Here is a 14,882-nt window from a genome sequence, read left to right as displayed (position 1 = left end):
TCAGGAGAAGTTCAGGGGGACGGCCTCCCAGGTGTGAGGCCCGAGAGGCCGCATGGAGGGGGCGGGACCGGGGGCCGTGTTGATGTGGCACCGTGGGGTCTCCACCTTGGCCACTGAGTGTCTCGCTTGGTGGTTCATTGGCGGGGTCTGCCTGCCCCGCTGGACGGGGGCTCTAAGGGAGGTATCTTCGTCTCCTTCCCTGCAGTGCCCGGTGTGCACTAGGCGCTCAATAAGTGTTGAGTAAAAATACACAGGTCCTGCAGGTACTCCTGGGCTTCCTGCAGCTGCTCCCGCCTAGAAGCCGGGAGGGGGTGACACAGAATCCCAGCCCTCCCCGCTCCCTCTGTGGCCACACCTGGCCTGTCCTGGGTCTCTCCTTCCCCCTCCCCTAAGGCATAGGCCTGAGGGAGGACCACGTGCCGGGGGGCACCCGCGGGGACTGCGCTGACACTCCTCAGCCCCCTGTGGCCCTCGGGGGAGGCTGGCCTGTCCTCTGCCCAGGGCCCTCTACTCTGATCCCGGGCTCCAGGCACCCAGTCCTCCAGCCGAGATAAGCTGCTTGAAGTTTTGCGACAAGGACCCTGGCGGGTGGGCCGTCCTGTGGGAAGATGAGGGACAGAGTGACATTCGAGGGACGGACACCTGTGCCTTCTGGAAGCTGGAGACCTGGCAGGCAGAGGAGGGATCTCAACTCCTCCCCTTCACAGCGGGTCCTTTCACAAACCCTCCTGGACCGGGCCCAGTGCCCCAGAGGGGACTTGGCAGGGGCCCTGCCCTCGGGACTGAGGGGCTCAGTGGGACACAGAGCAGAGCAGCTGGTGCTGAGCCACAGGGACCCCAGCTCTACTGGAGGAGGTGGATCCTTTAAGAGGCGGGGCCTGGAGGGAGGCCTTAGGCCATTGGGGGCGTGGCCTCGGAGCCCCATCTTCCCCTCCCTCTTGGCTTCCTGGTCCGGCTGCACCCGAGCTCCCCCCGGTACCTTGATGTGCTGCCTTCCCGCAGGCCCCGGGCAATGGCCAGCAGATCCAGGCCTGAGCCACCAAAACCATGAGTCAAATGAACCTGAGGTGACCGTCTCAGGTGTTTGTTATGGTGACAGGCGGCCGACACATTGAAGTAGTTGGGGGATATATCGAGTTGGAAAAGATTACTAAAATTAACTTAAACTGTGCTGTTTCCCTTTTTTCCCCTGCGGCTACCCGTACAATGTCAGATTGCACCTGTGGCCAGCGGGATATTTCCAGTGGACAGTGCCAAGGTAACTTGATGACATTGAATTGCTAAGATGTGTCGCTTTTCCACTGACCACCAGAGGGCGCTGTGTCCCTGCAGCAGGGTAGGGCGATCTGGAGTCTGTAGGAGCAGGAAGTAGTTCTGGCAAACTATTGGTCCTCTGTGGTTGTTGAGTTCTTAAGCTCAGACCTGTTTGCCACCCACATTTTTACCATCTAAGGGACACAGATCTGTCCACTGGGTGAGGATTTTATTCCACCTTTGACCCGTTTTATTCTGCCAACAGGGGGAGAGAATTAGGCTTCCAATACCCCCACTGATTCTGCAGCACTTATTGGACACCTGTTGCATACTACACTGTATTTGCTTGAGGCACTCCCCACCCCACAGACCAATTCATCCCAACAGATGAGAATGTTTTTTCTTCCCTTTTTCCCAAATGAGAAAACTGAGGCCCAGAGAGGGAAAGTGAGCTGCCCAAAGTGGCCCAGCTCAGCCCAGGCCTTCCCACCCAGCTCTGCCTGGCTCCAAAGCCTCTGGACTCCTCCTCTTGGCCAGCTGCCTCTCAGCCTCTAATAAACTCCGGAGAAGCACTGGGCAGACGGCGGCGAGGACACTCTCTATCTGTCGGGATCAGGCTGGCTCGCTGGCGCAGGCAATGATTAATTCTGAGTTTGGCCCATTTATCACGGCGGCAGGAGCGAGGACGCCTGGAATCCCAACCCGGGCCTCGTGCCCCTGGGCAGCCTGGAGCCAGGCACAGAGGTGGCAAGAACTGGGCGGGGGAGGGGCCTCGGCGAGCCGGGGCGGGAGCCGCACTCGGGGCTGCTGGGTCCCGGGTGCCCCGCAGTGACCAGACCAGCCTCCACCTTCACGGTGCCCACAGGCTGGCGGGGAAACACACCAATGAATAATGATATAAATAATTGATGTCACGAAGGAGTGGAACAGGATGTCCTGAGAATACAAAGCCAGGTGGCGGCTGCTCTGCCCCCGCCCCAGCAACTGGGAGGTGCGGGGGAAGGCTGGAAGGTGGAGGCAGCAAGTGCGGAGGCTGGGCAGCCTCCATCTGGGGAGCTTCGGTCAGGGCCAAGTCAGGAGCCCTCAGGGCACAGCCTGGAACCCTCACTGTGTGGCCAGCAGCCTCCAGTGGACAGCCAGGGGCCCTCACTGGACGTCTCCTCGATGCCCTGGGCGCTGGCGAGGCCGCCCTTCCCCACGTGGTCAGAGGCTCTGCTGGTTCCCCCCCCACCAGGATGTCCCAGCCCCCTGGGGCACGAGGGGCAGTCAGGGTTTCTGTCAGGAAGACGCTCCAGGCCCCATCCGAGGCCCGTCCTCTCTGGGCAGGTGGGAAACTGGCCCAGGAGAGGCCTCACCCAAGTTCAGCAGGACGCCGCTGGGCGAGGGGCTTTGGGAGCCCCCAGGAGCCCGCCCTGCAGCTCCCACACTTTCTGTTAGACCGTGGGCCCACGGGGGCGTCAGCTGAGTGGCCTGGTCACCACACTGTCCCCAGGACTCGGTGCCTAGGATGGACCCAGGGCCAAGCGTGCAGGGCAAGTGCTGACCAGGGAGGCAGGCGCACCAGCCCCAGGGAGGCTCAGCAGGGTGTCCGGGAGACAGTCTGGAATGGCAGGGTGGCCGAGGTCAGGGACAGGGGGCAGGGACCGGGCAGAGCCGGGCTGAGGTCCGGGGGTTTCAGCTGCACTTGGACACTCCTGCGGAACCGCTTGGGTCCCCCCCACCCAGGGAGCCCCTCCCACCCTCTGGGGCCCTGGCGGGCGGCTCCTCCCAGGACGCGGCTGCCAAGTCTCACCTGAAACTCGGGCGCCCAGACTTGCCCTGGGTGGGGCCGAGCCGAGGCGAGTGGGTGGCCGCCTCCTGCTGCCTGGCCAGGAGCTGCCCAGGACGGGGGGGGGGGCACCCAAGGGACACAGCCAGGTCGGAGGTCGAACTTGACTTTTATTCTGTACACGCCCCAGACAGCCCCGGGCTGCGGACCCCAGTTCTGCCATCTGTAGCGGAGGCAGCCGGCCCAGGGCAGCAGGGGAGACCCGCCGTGAGGGTGGGATGGGCGAGTGGCGGGCCCCTGCTGGAGTCCGGCCGCGCTGAGCAGAGGACGAAGCAGGACAGGCCGGTGCCCTCAAGGTCAAGGCCGAGAAGGCCCCAGTGTTCCCGGGACCCTGCCCAGCCAGGCCAGTCCTGGAGGACCTCGGAGGACTCTAGCCGCAGTCACCTCCCCTGAGCCACAGGTTCTGCCCACTCTGCTCCGCCATGACGCCTGGGGCAGAGATGCCCTCCATGTGGCTGTGTGACCAAGGGCCACCCTGGCCCTCTCTGTGCCTGCTGACAGCAGGAAGCTGGAAGTCCTGCCGCTGATGACATTCATCCCCGGCCTGGGGGGGCTCCGACAATGAGGGGAGAGAGAAGAAATGGATGGAGGGAGGGGGAGGGGAGAGCGAGGGGGAGGGGGAGGAGAGTAGGAGGGGAGGGAGGGGGAGAAGCAGGGGGGGAGGGGAGGGCCTGGAGAAGAGAAAGGAAGGGGCAGGGAGGGAGCGGGCAGGAGGCCTGCAGCCCACCAGGCCATCACCCGGGACAGGTCCGACATTATTATTTCAGACCACGCCAGCGCTGTCGGGCCTTAAGAAATGGGTGGCGATTTGCATGCAATTTGCATGCGATTTGCATACTGTTTGTTAAATGTCAAACGCCCTGAAAACGCCCCTCCCCCACCCGCCTGGCAGCAGGGACCCTGCCGTCCTGCCTGGGCTGGGCCCGATCCAGGGGCTGGGCGGGAGTCCCAGGCCGGTGCCCTGGGCAAGCTGAAGCCCATCCGTGAACCGGCCAGGCGCCTGGCGGCCACCTCGCTGCAGGTGTGCAGCGGCTGGCGGCGGCAGGGAGCAGGAGCCGGGGCCCTGCGTCCTTGGCAGCCGCCGCGGCCTCGCTGGCCCAGCGCAGGGAAGGTCTCCGGGAGGAGCCGGGGCTGGGCTGCAGCCAGGGATCAGGTGGGGACGGGAAGACCACCCAGGACGGCGGGGACCTCGTCCCAGCGCGGCGGCCAGCCCGGCCTGCAGAAGAGCAGTGGGTCCCTCCTCGGCTGGGGGCTGGCGGGAGTGCGGGAGCAGCCCTCCCGGCCCGCCCCAGGCCCTGTGGCCACTGATGCCTCCGCCCGCGACCCGGGGCTCAGAGCCCAGAGCCGCGGCCCACGCGGGGTGGGGAGAGACCCTGCCAGGGGCAGCTGCACGGCCCAGGCCAGAGTCCACGCAGGGGGACAGGGAGGCCGCCCAGCGACAGGGGGACAGATGCATGTTCAGGGTTCGAGAACCAGCCCAAGGCTGGGGCCACCAGGTCCCCCTCTGGCATGTGAGACTTGGTGAATGTTCACAGCAGGAGGCCTGTGGGAACAGAGGGGACAGGTGCTGGCGGCTGCGGAGGAGCCAGTCCCAGGGGACTTCCTGGAGGAGGCTGCACTGGGCTGGCTGGTGACGGGGCGCCAGGCAGGGGCAGCAGGGGCAGGCGTGGCCGTCACATGGTCCGAGGCAAGAGGGGCCCCTCTTCTGTGGGGCTGGGTGGGGGATCGGGTGGGTGCAGTCTGGTGCCAGTCACGGGGTCCCCTCTGGCTGTCCACAGGGAGGAGACTGGCTTCCAGGTCACAGCACAGATGGAAGGCCACGGCTGGGGTGTGGAGCTGGTCAGGGACAGACGTCCTAGGTCAGGGTCCGGGACAGGGCTCCATCAAGAGTTCGAGGCGCAGCCGCAGCCCGAGGCCCTGGGTGTCTCCTGCACCTGGGAGCCCGGACCTGGGGCAGGAGCAGAGGGAAAGGCCACTTCAGCCCAGGCCACGGGGGTGACCGGCTCTCAGGCCCATGTCCCTCCCTTTTCCCTAACAGCTCTGACGTTGGCCACTGTCCCTGCACCTACCCCTATGTCCCTGTTCCCTCCAAGACAGACAGGGGTGGCTTCCAGGGGCTCCCCTGCCCCCGGCTCCGCTGTGTTGGGCCACCTGGTGGCAGATTCAGGAATTGCAGGCAAAGGGTGAGGTGGGGAACAGGTGCCAATCAAAGCCCAAGGCTTCATTTCAAGATGGCAGCACAGAGAGAGCCCAGAGGGGATGAGCGACTTCCCAAGGTCACACAGCAACTTGGGGGCAGCTCTGCTCAGAGCCATTTCCTTTATCCAAAGGCAGTTGAGAAGTGGAGGCCAGCATCTCCACCCCAAGGGCAGAAGCCCGGGAGGAGGGTGACTGACCCGGAGGCCTGTCCTGTCTTGTCTCTGGCTGTTTCTGCTCAGGTCCCTTCCGGGTTCCAGGTGCTAGAGTGACCTACCTGGAGTAAGGCCCAGGCTCCCAGGAGGCGGGGAGGCGCCTCCCTGGTGCCCGCGCCCGCCAGCTCCTTCACGCAGCACCTGGAGGCCCCTCCAGCATGGCTCCGCCTCCTCCAGCCCAGACTACCTGAAGACAGGGACAGACAGACCCAGGTTCAGACAGACACAGCCCTTGCCCCAGGCGTCCCCCACACCTGCCAGGACTCGCCTCCCCACTCCCAGTCACCACCAGGGCAGGCAGCGCTGTCTTGAGCACCTACTGTGTGCCGCGCCTGCCCTGGGGGTGCGGCTCTGGGTTAAGCAGGGTGGTGGGAAGGGGCTGGGCGTGGCTGGGCGGTGGAGGTGAGGCATGGTGAGACCCGGCACCACAGAAAACAGATAAACCAAATGAAGGTCTTAAACACGACACCGACACCGACACCGCGTTTAAATGAGAAGCCGAGGGGTGGGGATGGGATCTGGGGAAAAGCTCCCAGCAGAGGGTGCAGCTGTGCAAAGGCCCTGGGGCAGGACTGGGCCTGGGGTTGGAGGCACCGGAGGAGCCTGGGGGCTGGAGCAGGGGACGGGAGGGAGGGGACAGGCAGGATGTGCAGGGGCCTGCAGTCTGCAGGGCGGACCTGGGCTTTGACTCCGCCTGGAGGTGGGAGCCCTGGAGGGCTGTGGGCAGGGGACAGGGACGGCCTCTGGCTCGCAGTGGGCACCTCTGGGGCTGAGGGGGGTGGGTGCTGAAATCATCTGCAGGCGGCTGCAGGGGCTGGGGAAGGGGCACCTGCCACCCAGTGAAATGACAATAGAAGTAAGAGCCAGTGACCCCACGGGGAGGGCGCAGGGGTCAGGCCAGGCCCCGGGCTCCGCCCCCCTCCCGCCTGGAATCCAGGCAGCAGCGGGGCCCTGGGGACCCGGGCGCCTCCTCGTCCACGCTGGCCTGCGTGGGCAGCAGGTCCCTGTGCCGACTGCCCTGGGCAGTGCGGCCATCTGGAGGCGGGAGAGTCACCACCCACTTCACAGTTTAGAAACCAGAGGTGACAGGAGACCAGAGGAGACAGGAGGGAGCCCAGGATCGGGTGAGGCCCGAGCCAGCAGAGTGGGCAGCAGGTCCAGCGCGTCCCCCTCTTCTCTGACGGACAGCTGGGGCCCTGTCCACCTCTGTCTGCGTGTAGCTCCAGGTCTTAGAGCCCACTCAGAGGCCCAGAGAGGCTGGGTGCACCGCCCCAGGACACACAGCCAGGGGGTGGCAAAGACGAGGGGCCGGGGCCTGTCCTCCCTGTCTGCTGGGGAGCACAGCCGGGCTCTGCCATCAGCCCAGCTCTGTGTGGTCAAGGACCCAGGACAGGACAGGACACCAGGGCGGGGCAGGAGCCAGAGGAGGCCAACATCGTCTCCGCCCTCTCCTGACCCCCACGCTCACCCCCAAGCCCGCTGCCCCAGAGTTGGCAGAACAGCCCGCGGGCACCCGAGTCCGGCCCGTCCTCTGCCCACTGCCCTGCACGGCTCCCTCCTCCCTCAGGGACCCCCGCCCCGTGCCTCAGGACCTTTGCACGGCTGGCCGTGTCCTCTGCCTGGAGCGCCCCCCTCCTGTGGCTGGCCCTGTCCCTCCCAGCCAGGCTTCCGGCCACTGCTGCCAGAGTGGCCGCCTCTCCTCGAAGCCATGGTCAAGAGCTGGCATTTCATGACAGGCGCATCTGCCCCCCAGCTGGACGGCGAGGCCTGGAGCGCGCCTGGCCGCGAGGCGCTTCCTCCAAGCTTCCAGCACCTTGAGCGACCGTTTCCCGGCGGTTTGAGGGTCGCCCACCGCCAGGAACGTGTCTCTCAGCCCTAAGCCCTGAGCCCCACCCTTCATCACCCACAAGCCTCCCCCTGCCCCCAGAGACCTTCCTCAATCGGGCCCAGTGGGGAACCCCACCTCCAGCCTCCCAGAACAGAATGGCGGCCGAGGCTCCATCTCTCAAACCATATCCCAAGCTTGGTGGACCAGGCCACAAGGGGCCTGGCAGGTGTCACAAGGGTAACACTGTGACACCCTGTCCTTTCTCCGCTCAACACCTCCAGGTGGCATCTGAGGCTCCACGACCAGCCCCTGTCCCCTCTGCCACCCACCCACCTTGCCAAGTGCCAGCTGCCACCCAGCTCCCAGTGGCCTCCACCTCTGGAGGTGCCATTCCCATGGCCAGAGCACCGCTCTGCAGACCCCTCCTGGGGCGGGAGACCCTTCCTCAATCACCTCGGCCAGGGGACTGCCCTGGAGTCCCCTTGTGGCCAGCTCCAAGTGTGGGCAGCAAGTTTCAGAAAAAAGCTGTGGAGAGACAAGTGGGCGGGGAGGGAGCAGAGAGGGACTGGGAGGAGGCAGGGGAGACCAGCAGAGGCAGCAGGGGCCTGGGACCACGCCTGTGACCCCAGCAGCTCGGGAGGCTGAGGTGGGAGGATCACGGAGACAAGGCCAGCCTCGGCTACTTAGCGAGGCCCTCACTGAAAATATAAAAGGGGCTGGGGCTGGGGCTCAGTGGTTCCAGGCTTCAATCCCTGGTAGCAAAAGAAAAAAAGGCCGGGAGGCCGGGAGGCGGGGAGGCAGGGAGGCAGGGAGGCCGGGAGGCCGGGAGGCCGGGAGGCCGGGAAGCCCTCGCTGAGAGAAAGCAGAGACAGACGCGGATTCAGACAGAGACAAGAAGAGACACACGGAGAGAAGGTGGAGGAGGGCAGCGGGGACAGGGACACCACCCAGGGCAGCTCCGGAGGCCCCGGCCCTCCCGCGCCCTCCCGCGCCCTCCCGCGCCCTCCCGCGCCCTCCCGCGCCCTCCCGCGCCCTCCGCCGGGCCACCTGGGGTCGCTGACCAGCAGCAGCACCGCGCCGTCCTGCAGGCGCGCCTCGCGCACCGTCTGGTGGTCGCGCAGCGGCCGCGCGTTGTAGTAGAAGGTGCGCTTCCAGGAGCCCACGCCCTGGCCCACCAGCTGCGCGCGCAGGTCGCTGAGCGTGTCCCGCGGGCGCACGGTGAGCGGCAGCAGCAGCGCCTCGTCGGCCAGGTGCACCTTGATGTGGTAGCGCTTCCAGCGCCACAGCCCGCGCCGCAGCCCCTCCATGGCGCCCGGCGCCGGCCGCTCCAGTGGGGCGAGCCGCGGCCCAGACCCGGGCGTGTAGATGACCGCGGTCACGTGGTGGGAAGTGCGGGCGCGGCCGGGCCGGAGCCTCCCTCCGGGGCGGTGGCCTCCCAGGAGATCTGAGGGAGGGAGCCGCGCTCCGCAGGCTCAGGGATCCCGGCGGCTCCGGACGACTGCGGACATGCAAAGGCCCTGGGGCAGAGCGCAGGCAGGTGGGAGGCGCGGAGCCGCGGGTCTGGCTGGAGCAGAGCCGGCGGGTGGCGGAGGGAGGCGGCTGATGGTGCGGGGTCTCAGGCCCAGGGACGACTTGGCTCTTCTTCCTTGGAGGGCAGGCCCCGAGTAAGGACCTGATGTCCTCACCCAGCGTCTGCCTGTGTCCAGCTGGGCTGCGGGACGTGGACTCTGCCCTCTGGGGAGAGTTGGGAGAGGGGACACACTGCACACACACTGTCCTCTGCTCAGGTGGCCAGGGCCTGAGTAGAGGGAGAGCCCTCTGGGACCTCCACTGGGAAACGCAGGCGATGGGGATGGTTCCTCAAAGCGTGGGCTTTCCACCTGGGGTTTCAGCGGGTGACTAAGAGTCCGTGGCTCCCACAGGAGGCAGCTGCCCCTCATGACCACACGCCCACGGTGTGCCCAGCCACTGCCCTGCACCCTCCAGTCCCACGTGACAGGCGCCGGGCCATCCCTGCTGGGCCAGGACCCTGGCGTGGCCTCAGCCGTTCCACATCTGCCCTTGGCCAGTGGAACGTCCCCTCCAGCAGTGGACGGTGTGGCCTCGAGTCCAGGCCCTGCCCCAGCAGGCCCCTCAGGCAGGAGCTGCACCTCCCTGGGCGTCGGCCTGCCCGCCTGGGCCTCGGGTGGACGTGAGGGCCAGGCGGAAGGCTGAGGCGCTGGGGGACCGGCGTGCAGCCACTTGCTGACTCGGGGCGCTCAGGGTAGGTCCCCTTAATGCTCACGTCCCACTTCACAGACGAGGAAACCGAGGCAGAGGGAGAACACGTGACCTCTCCAAGGAGCCCAGGAAGAAGTGGGAGGGCCAGGACTAGCCCGGCCCCCGGCCCCGGGCCCCAGGCTCGGCTCTGCCCCAGCCGTCACCCGCCCGCTGTCAGACTTCAGGTGGCTGTGGGTTTATTTTTGAGACAAGGCTCTCTCTGCTGCCCAGGCTGGCCTCAAACTCCTGGGCTCAGGCCATCCTCCTGCCTCAGCCTCCCCTGTAGCTGGGCCCACTCCAGAAGGAGGTTTTAAAATGGCTAAAACCAAAATAGATTCTAGATAGGCTCCCTTCCAGACACCCACCCCATCAGCTAGAAATGGCCAACGGCTGGAGGAAAACAGGGGACTTCAGTGACGGCCCCAGTGTGTTGAAACATGACATTAAACCCAGAAGTCTTTCATGAAAAGATGAATAATTGCCAGGTGCGGTGCACACGCTTGTAATCCCAGCTCCTCAGGAGGCTGAGGCAGGAGGATTGCAAGTTCAGGCCCAGCCTCAGCAATTTCACGAGAGTCTGTCTCAAAATACAGAATTTTGAAAAGGCCGGGGCGTGGCTCGGCGTGGACGCTCGCTTCGCACAGGAGAGGCCCGGGATCTAGCTCCCGGCACCTCCTCACGTGTCTAAGGGACCATGGCGCCTGCTCAGCCCCTTCACAGAGGAGGAGGCCGACAGGATTGAGGAGACTTTTCAGATGTGATAGATAAAAGACTGATTTCCTTAATATGTAAAAAGCTTCCTTCTAGAAATAATAGGAACCACAGGCCAGTAGCTACATGCATAAAGACGTGAACCGGGGTTTTTGAAAAAGAAACGAAACGCAGACGGCCTTTAAACACAGCGGAGGGACTCGCCTCGGTCAGATACAAACGAAGCCACCACGGAAGGCAGTTGTCCTCCCACCTTTTAGGTTAGTAAAGATGAAGACATTTGTTAATTCGCTGTGTCGCTGGGGCTTGGGGACAGCAGTCTCACTGCCATCCCCCTGCCTCACAGCCGCTGTGGAGCCCTTGTCCTGAGCTCGCGGAACCAGGGGACGCCGAGGCCCAGAGCGGGTAGCATGGCGTCCCTGGCCAGTCCCTGGCCCCTGGTCGCTCTCCGCAGAGGAGGTGGGCGGGCCGGCTCGGCCTGCAGAACCGGTCACCAGGCCCGGCCACCTCCCCTGCCAGGCTGACCTCGGGCCTCGCCCATCAGCTGCTGGCACCTGGGCGGGTCAGAGGGAGGCCCAGGGACGCGTGGCTGGGACAGACGGTAATTGTGACCTCGTCGTGACATCAGGAAAAGCAGGTCCTCTGCCTGGCGGCTGGGATGGCGGGATGGTGACCTCGACTTGCCGCGGAATGTCCTGGTTGGGTGGCAGACGCAGGCGGGCGGTGACAGGCTCCTGGGTGTGGGTGCCCGGCTCCGGGCCCTGGGGACGCGTCCCTCCCGCCGAGCCTTCTGCCATCCAGGCTGCGGCCACCGCGGCCCCCTGCCGTCAGGGATTGCAGTCCTCCTGCCTCAGCCTCCGCGGAGCCGGGCAGCGGCGGGCCCGGCCTTCGCCAGTGAGGAGCCGCCCCTCGGTGGGGTCAGGGCAGAGGGGGCCGTGAGGAGCCTCGGGGCCGTGAGGGCTCAGAGGGACGGAGGAAGTCCCTCAGCAAGCGGGACGCAGGGGGCCGGGCAGCGGGGACGGGGCTGCGCCCACCAACTCCGCAGGCAGGTGCGGGCGGGGCCGCTGGGTAGGTGCCCTCCACCACTGTCCCCAGCAGCGCCTCGCCCCACGACCCTGGACATGGAGCACGGTTCCCGTCAAGGGCCACCTGGGTGGTCTCCAGGAGGGGCAAGAGGAGGAGGCGTGAAGTTCGTTTTTCCCTCGCGTCTGCCATCCAGGGACTCGGGAGGCTGAGGCAGGAGGATGGCAAGTTGGAGGCCAGCCTGGGCAACCTCGGGAGGCCCTGTCTCAAAAGGAAAAGGGCTGGGCTGCGGCTCCGTGCAGAGCGCTGGCCTTCCCAGCCCCGGGCTCTGACCCAGCCACAAAAAGAAGAAAGGAAAAAAATGAGGCCCACGTCCCCGAAGCCACCCAGGAAGGTGGGCGCAGAGGCTGCAGCAGGCAGGAGTGAGTCCCCTGCCGGGCGGCACAGGAAGGAGTGGCGTGCTGGGCGGTGGCTTCCAGGACGGAGAGTCCTCTGGGTGCTGACTGACAGGCAGGGCGGCCCGCGGGGCTGGACTGGCCCTGAGCGGCCACCGGACCCAGGTTGAGGTGCTGGAGGGAGGAGCTCGCACACCCCGGGTCCCCCGGGGCCCTGTCCAGGGACACTCCATGGGGCTGGGGGGGCGGGTGCCCCTGTGGCTCCGGGGAAGATGCAGGAGACGGGGGAGGGGACGTTCTGCTAATGCCACCACCTGTCAACAGCCACAGGACCGTGGGGTTGTCCCTGACAGCCAGGGCCGTGGATGGCGGTCACCCCACCAGATGCACAGACACAGAGACCGCACAGGCACACAGGACACGCACACGCAGGACCCAGGGCCTTGGCCTGGGCACTCGGGAGACCCTGGGTCCCAGCGGGAGCCTCTCCAGCCTCCACTGTGTCCCAGGGCCTCCTCCAAGGGGTGGCCGGCCGGGAGGGGACAGGCAGGCCCGTAGCACAGCATGGCTCTTGGGCGCCACCCAGTGGGCAGGAGGGGATCTGGGGTCTTCCGGTCTCACCTGTCCCTCCAGTGTGTCTCCTGGGCCATCTCTTCTGTCCCCACCTCCGCCTGCTGCCCCTCTCCCCCCAGGCCCCCGCCCAGAGCGCGTGTCCCAGTCTGCACTTGGACTCGGTGGCTGCACACCCGACGCGCACCGCCCTCCCCTGGGCCCTGTCCCCTGATGCATCCCGTGTGGGACGCCATCTTGCTGACCGCTGGGGCTGCTGGCAGGACGGTCAGCCTCCTGGGCTTCGCTGCCCGCCAGCTCGCACGCTTGGCCCTCGGGGCAGGGACTCCGAGGGGCAGGCTGCACCCCGCCGAGCCCGGCCCTGAGCCGGCTCACCCCGCCACGGCCCCGTGGCCTGGGGAGGGCGGAGCGCAGAGCCCGGGGTCCTGGACCCCCAGGAGGCCGGCCTCCTCTCCAGGGCCCCAGACTTGCCGTGGCTCCCTACTGGCCTTCAGGCTGGTGACCCTTCCCTGAGGGGGCGGTCAGCTCCCCTTGGCCCTCAAGTCCCCTGTGCTCCGTGTGTGTCCCCCAGGTGTGGCACCCTTTCCTTCCTGGCGCCTGGCCACCCTGGGGAGCAGGACTCAGGTGCATGGGCCATGGCCACCTCCCTGGCACCGGCCGAGCCAGGGCGGGGTCCTGGGGCGTTTTCCCGGCCGGGCTCTGGAGCCTGGATCTGGGACCACGGTGCAGCTTCCCAGTCATAGGGCCTCGGGGACATTTTCTGAGCCACTTGTGACCTCCGCCCGCCCTGCTGGGTCTGCTCTGTGAGCCTCGGGCCTGGCTGCAGCCTTCAGAAGCCCGAGGCCTGTGTCTCTGTGGCTAGGCACACGGGGCGCCCCGCAGCGCCAGAGTCTGCTGGCAAGGTGTGTGACCCCAGGACCGCGCAGGCTCCCGACGCCATCCTTGGCTCCCTGCACTCGAGTGGCCAAACCGCGGCCTCCTCCTAAAAATTGCTAATGGGCCGCTGTGGGGGACGGTCCAGCGGGGACGAGTGGGAGCCTGACCCCTGGGGAGGGGTCTCTGGCAGGTGGCTGGGGCTGCTGTGGCCCGTGCAGAGCGCTGGCCAAGCGCGTGCCAGGCCCTGGGCTCAGGAAGCAGCCAGGTGGGCAGCACCAGTGGAGGCCACCGGGTGACATAGGTGCTGTGCACACGCGGGAGGTCGTGGGGCCTGGTTTCCCTGGGGTCTTCTGTGGCGGGGTGCAGGGGTCGGCCCGCTCTGCTGCCCACTCTGCTTCAGGACGAAGCTCGGGCAGTGGGGCCTGCACCCAGGCTGGGGGCCTGTCCTCACCGAGGTCCCCAGGGGGCCAGCGTGCAGAGCCTGGGGACCCAGGCCAGGTGGAGCATCGAGGCCCAGGGTGCTCTCTGGGCCCCTGGAGGACCCCATGCCCCCCCCGGCCTAGCTGTCCCCTGGAGTCCCCATATGAGGTGTTTTCTCTTGAGAGGCCCTCTAGTGACGCTGCCCTTGACACTATCTGGGGGACGGCGGCAAGCAGCCTAACAGGGCGCTCACCCTGAGCTCTGGGGGCTCCAAGGTGGTGAACACAGAATTTAGCGAGTGGCGAAGGTGACACGGCTCTGTAGCCGCGCAGCCGTCGGTGAGGGGCCACCTGGTCCTGCCACCCCCCAAACCAAACTCCAGAGCACCTGAGCCCTGTTCCTGTAGGGCTCCCCGGGACTGTCAACATTTATGGAGCACTTACTGTATGCCAGGCACGATTCTGAGCCTCTTCTGTGGCTACACCACTGCTCATAGATCACGGATGGCGCGCGATCCTTCTTCAGGTGGAGCCGCCGAGGCACAGCTGGTGGCCAACCGTGTGGGCAGACAGCAAGGTGGCATCGCGAGCACTCTGGCTCCCGCACGGGCCTTCCCAGGTGCTCCCCCCCCCCGCTCACTCCTGGGAGGCCGCCAATGCTTTCCTCCTTTTAAAAAAAGGATCTGGGGGGGCTGGGGATGTGGCTCAAGCGGTAGCACGCTTGCCTGGCATGCGTGCGGCCCGGGTTCGATCCTCAGCACCACATACAAACAAAGATGTTGTGTCCGCCGAAAACTAAACATCCATATCTCTCTCTCTCAAAAAAAAAAAAAAAAAAAAGAAAATAAAAGAAAAAGAAGGATTGGTCCTTCTGGCGCTGGGTGGGGAGGCATCCGTGGCCCCTGGTGCCAGGGAAGTGCCTGGGCTCCGTCCGCCCCACCCTTAGCTAAGTGTGTGTACCAGGGGGTGAGCTCAGGGCCCTGGACTGCTGAGCCACCCCAGCCCCATTTTGTATTTTATTTTGAGACAGAGTCCCACTGAGTTGCTTAGGGCCTCACTAAGCTGCTGAGGCTGCCTTTGAACTTGTGATCCTCCTGCCTCAGCCTCCTGAGCCGCTGGGATGACAGGTGTGGGCGCCCCACTGGCCAAAGGAAATCTTCTTTTAAGCTGTAAGCACATCCTCATGGTGTGCCGCCACCCACGCCCGTCCCCAGAACTGTCGCTTGTCTGCAGAGGGAACTCTTCTGTCCTACTCCGCGGCAGCTCCTGTCCCCAACGCTCACCATCCCACTTTCTGTCAATCTGACT

General features: G+C 65.8%; 1 protein-coding gene and 1 long non-coding RNA gene across 2 annotated transcripts; one reads left to right on the top strand and one right to left on the bottom strand.

Moving 5' to 3' along the window:
- Positions 1–3,713: 3,713 nt before the first annotated feature.
- On the bottom strand, positions 3,714–8,663 carry Tincr (TINCR ubiquitin domain containing). Its single transcript, XM_046443997.2, has 3 exons — positions 8,369–8,663; positions 5,556–5,680; positions 3,714–5,030 (listed from the first exon to the last, which is right to left on the bottom strand). The coding sequence occupies exons 1-2, from the start codon at positions 8,626–8,628 to the stop codon at positions 5,677–5,679; spliced, it is 264 nt and encodes an 87-aa protein (XP_046299953.1). The 5' UTR covers positions 8,629–8,663; the 3' UTR covers positions 3,714–5,030; positions 5,556–5,676.
- A 75-nt stretch (positions 8,664–8,738) lies between these two features.
- Positions 8,739–14,433, top strand: LOC131424160 (uncharacterized). The gene is made up of 2 exons (XR_009226753.1): positions 8,739–8,858; positions 10,377–14,433. It is a non-coding gene; the product is annotated as an uncharacterized LOC131424160 (long non-coding RNA).
- Positions 14,434–14,882: the final 449 nt, after the last annotated feature.

This window comes from Marmota monax, unplaced genomic scaffold (genome assembly GCF_021218885.2).
Source record: "Marmota monax isolate L192 unplaced genomic scaffold, Marmota_monax_Labrador192_F-V1.1 WCK01_AAM20220418_F8-fsc00102, whole genome shotgun sequence".
NCBI lineage: Eukaryota > Metazoa > Chordata > Mammalia > Rodentia > Sciuridae > Marmota > Marmota monax.
The sequence above is the reverse complement of the archived record's forward strand: the minus strand, read 5'-3'. Positions and strand labels throughout refer to the sequence as shown.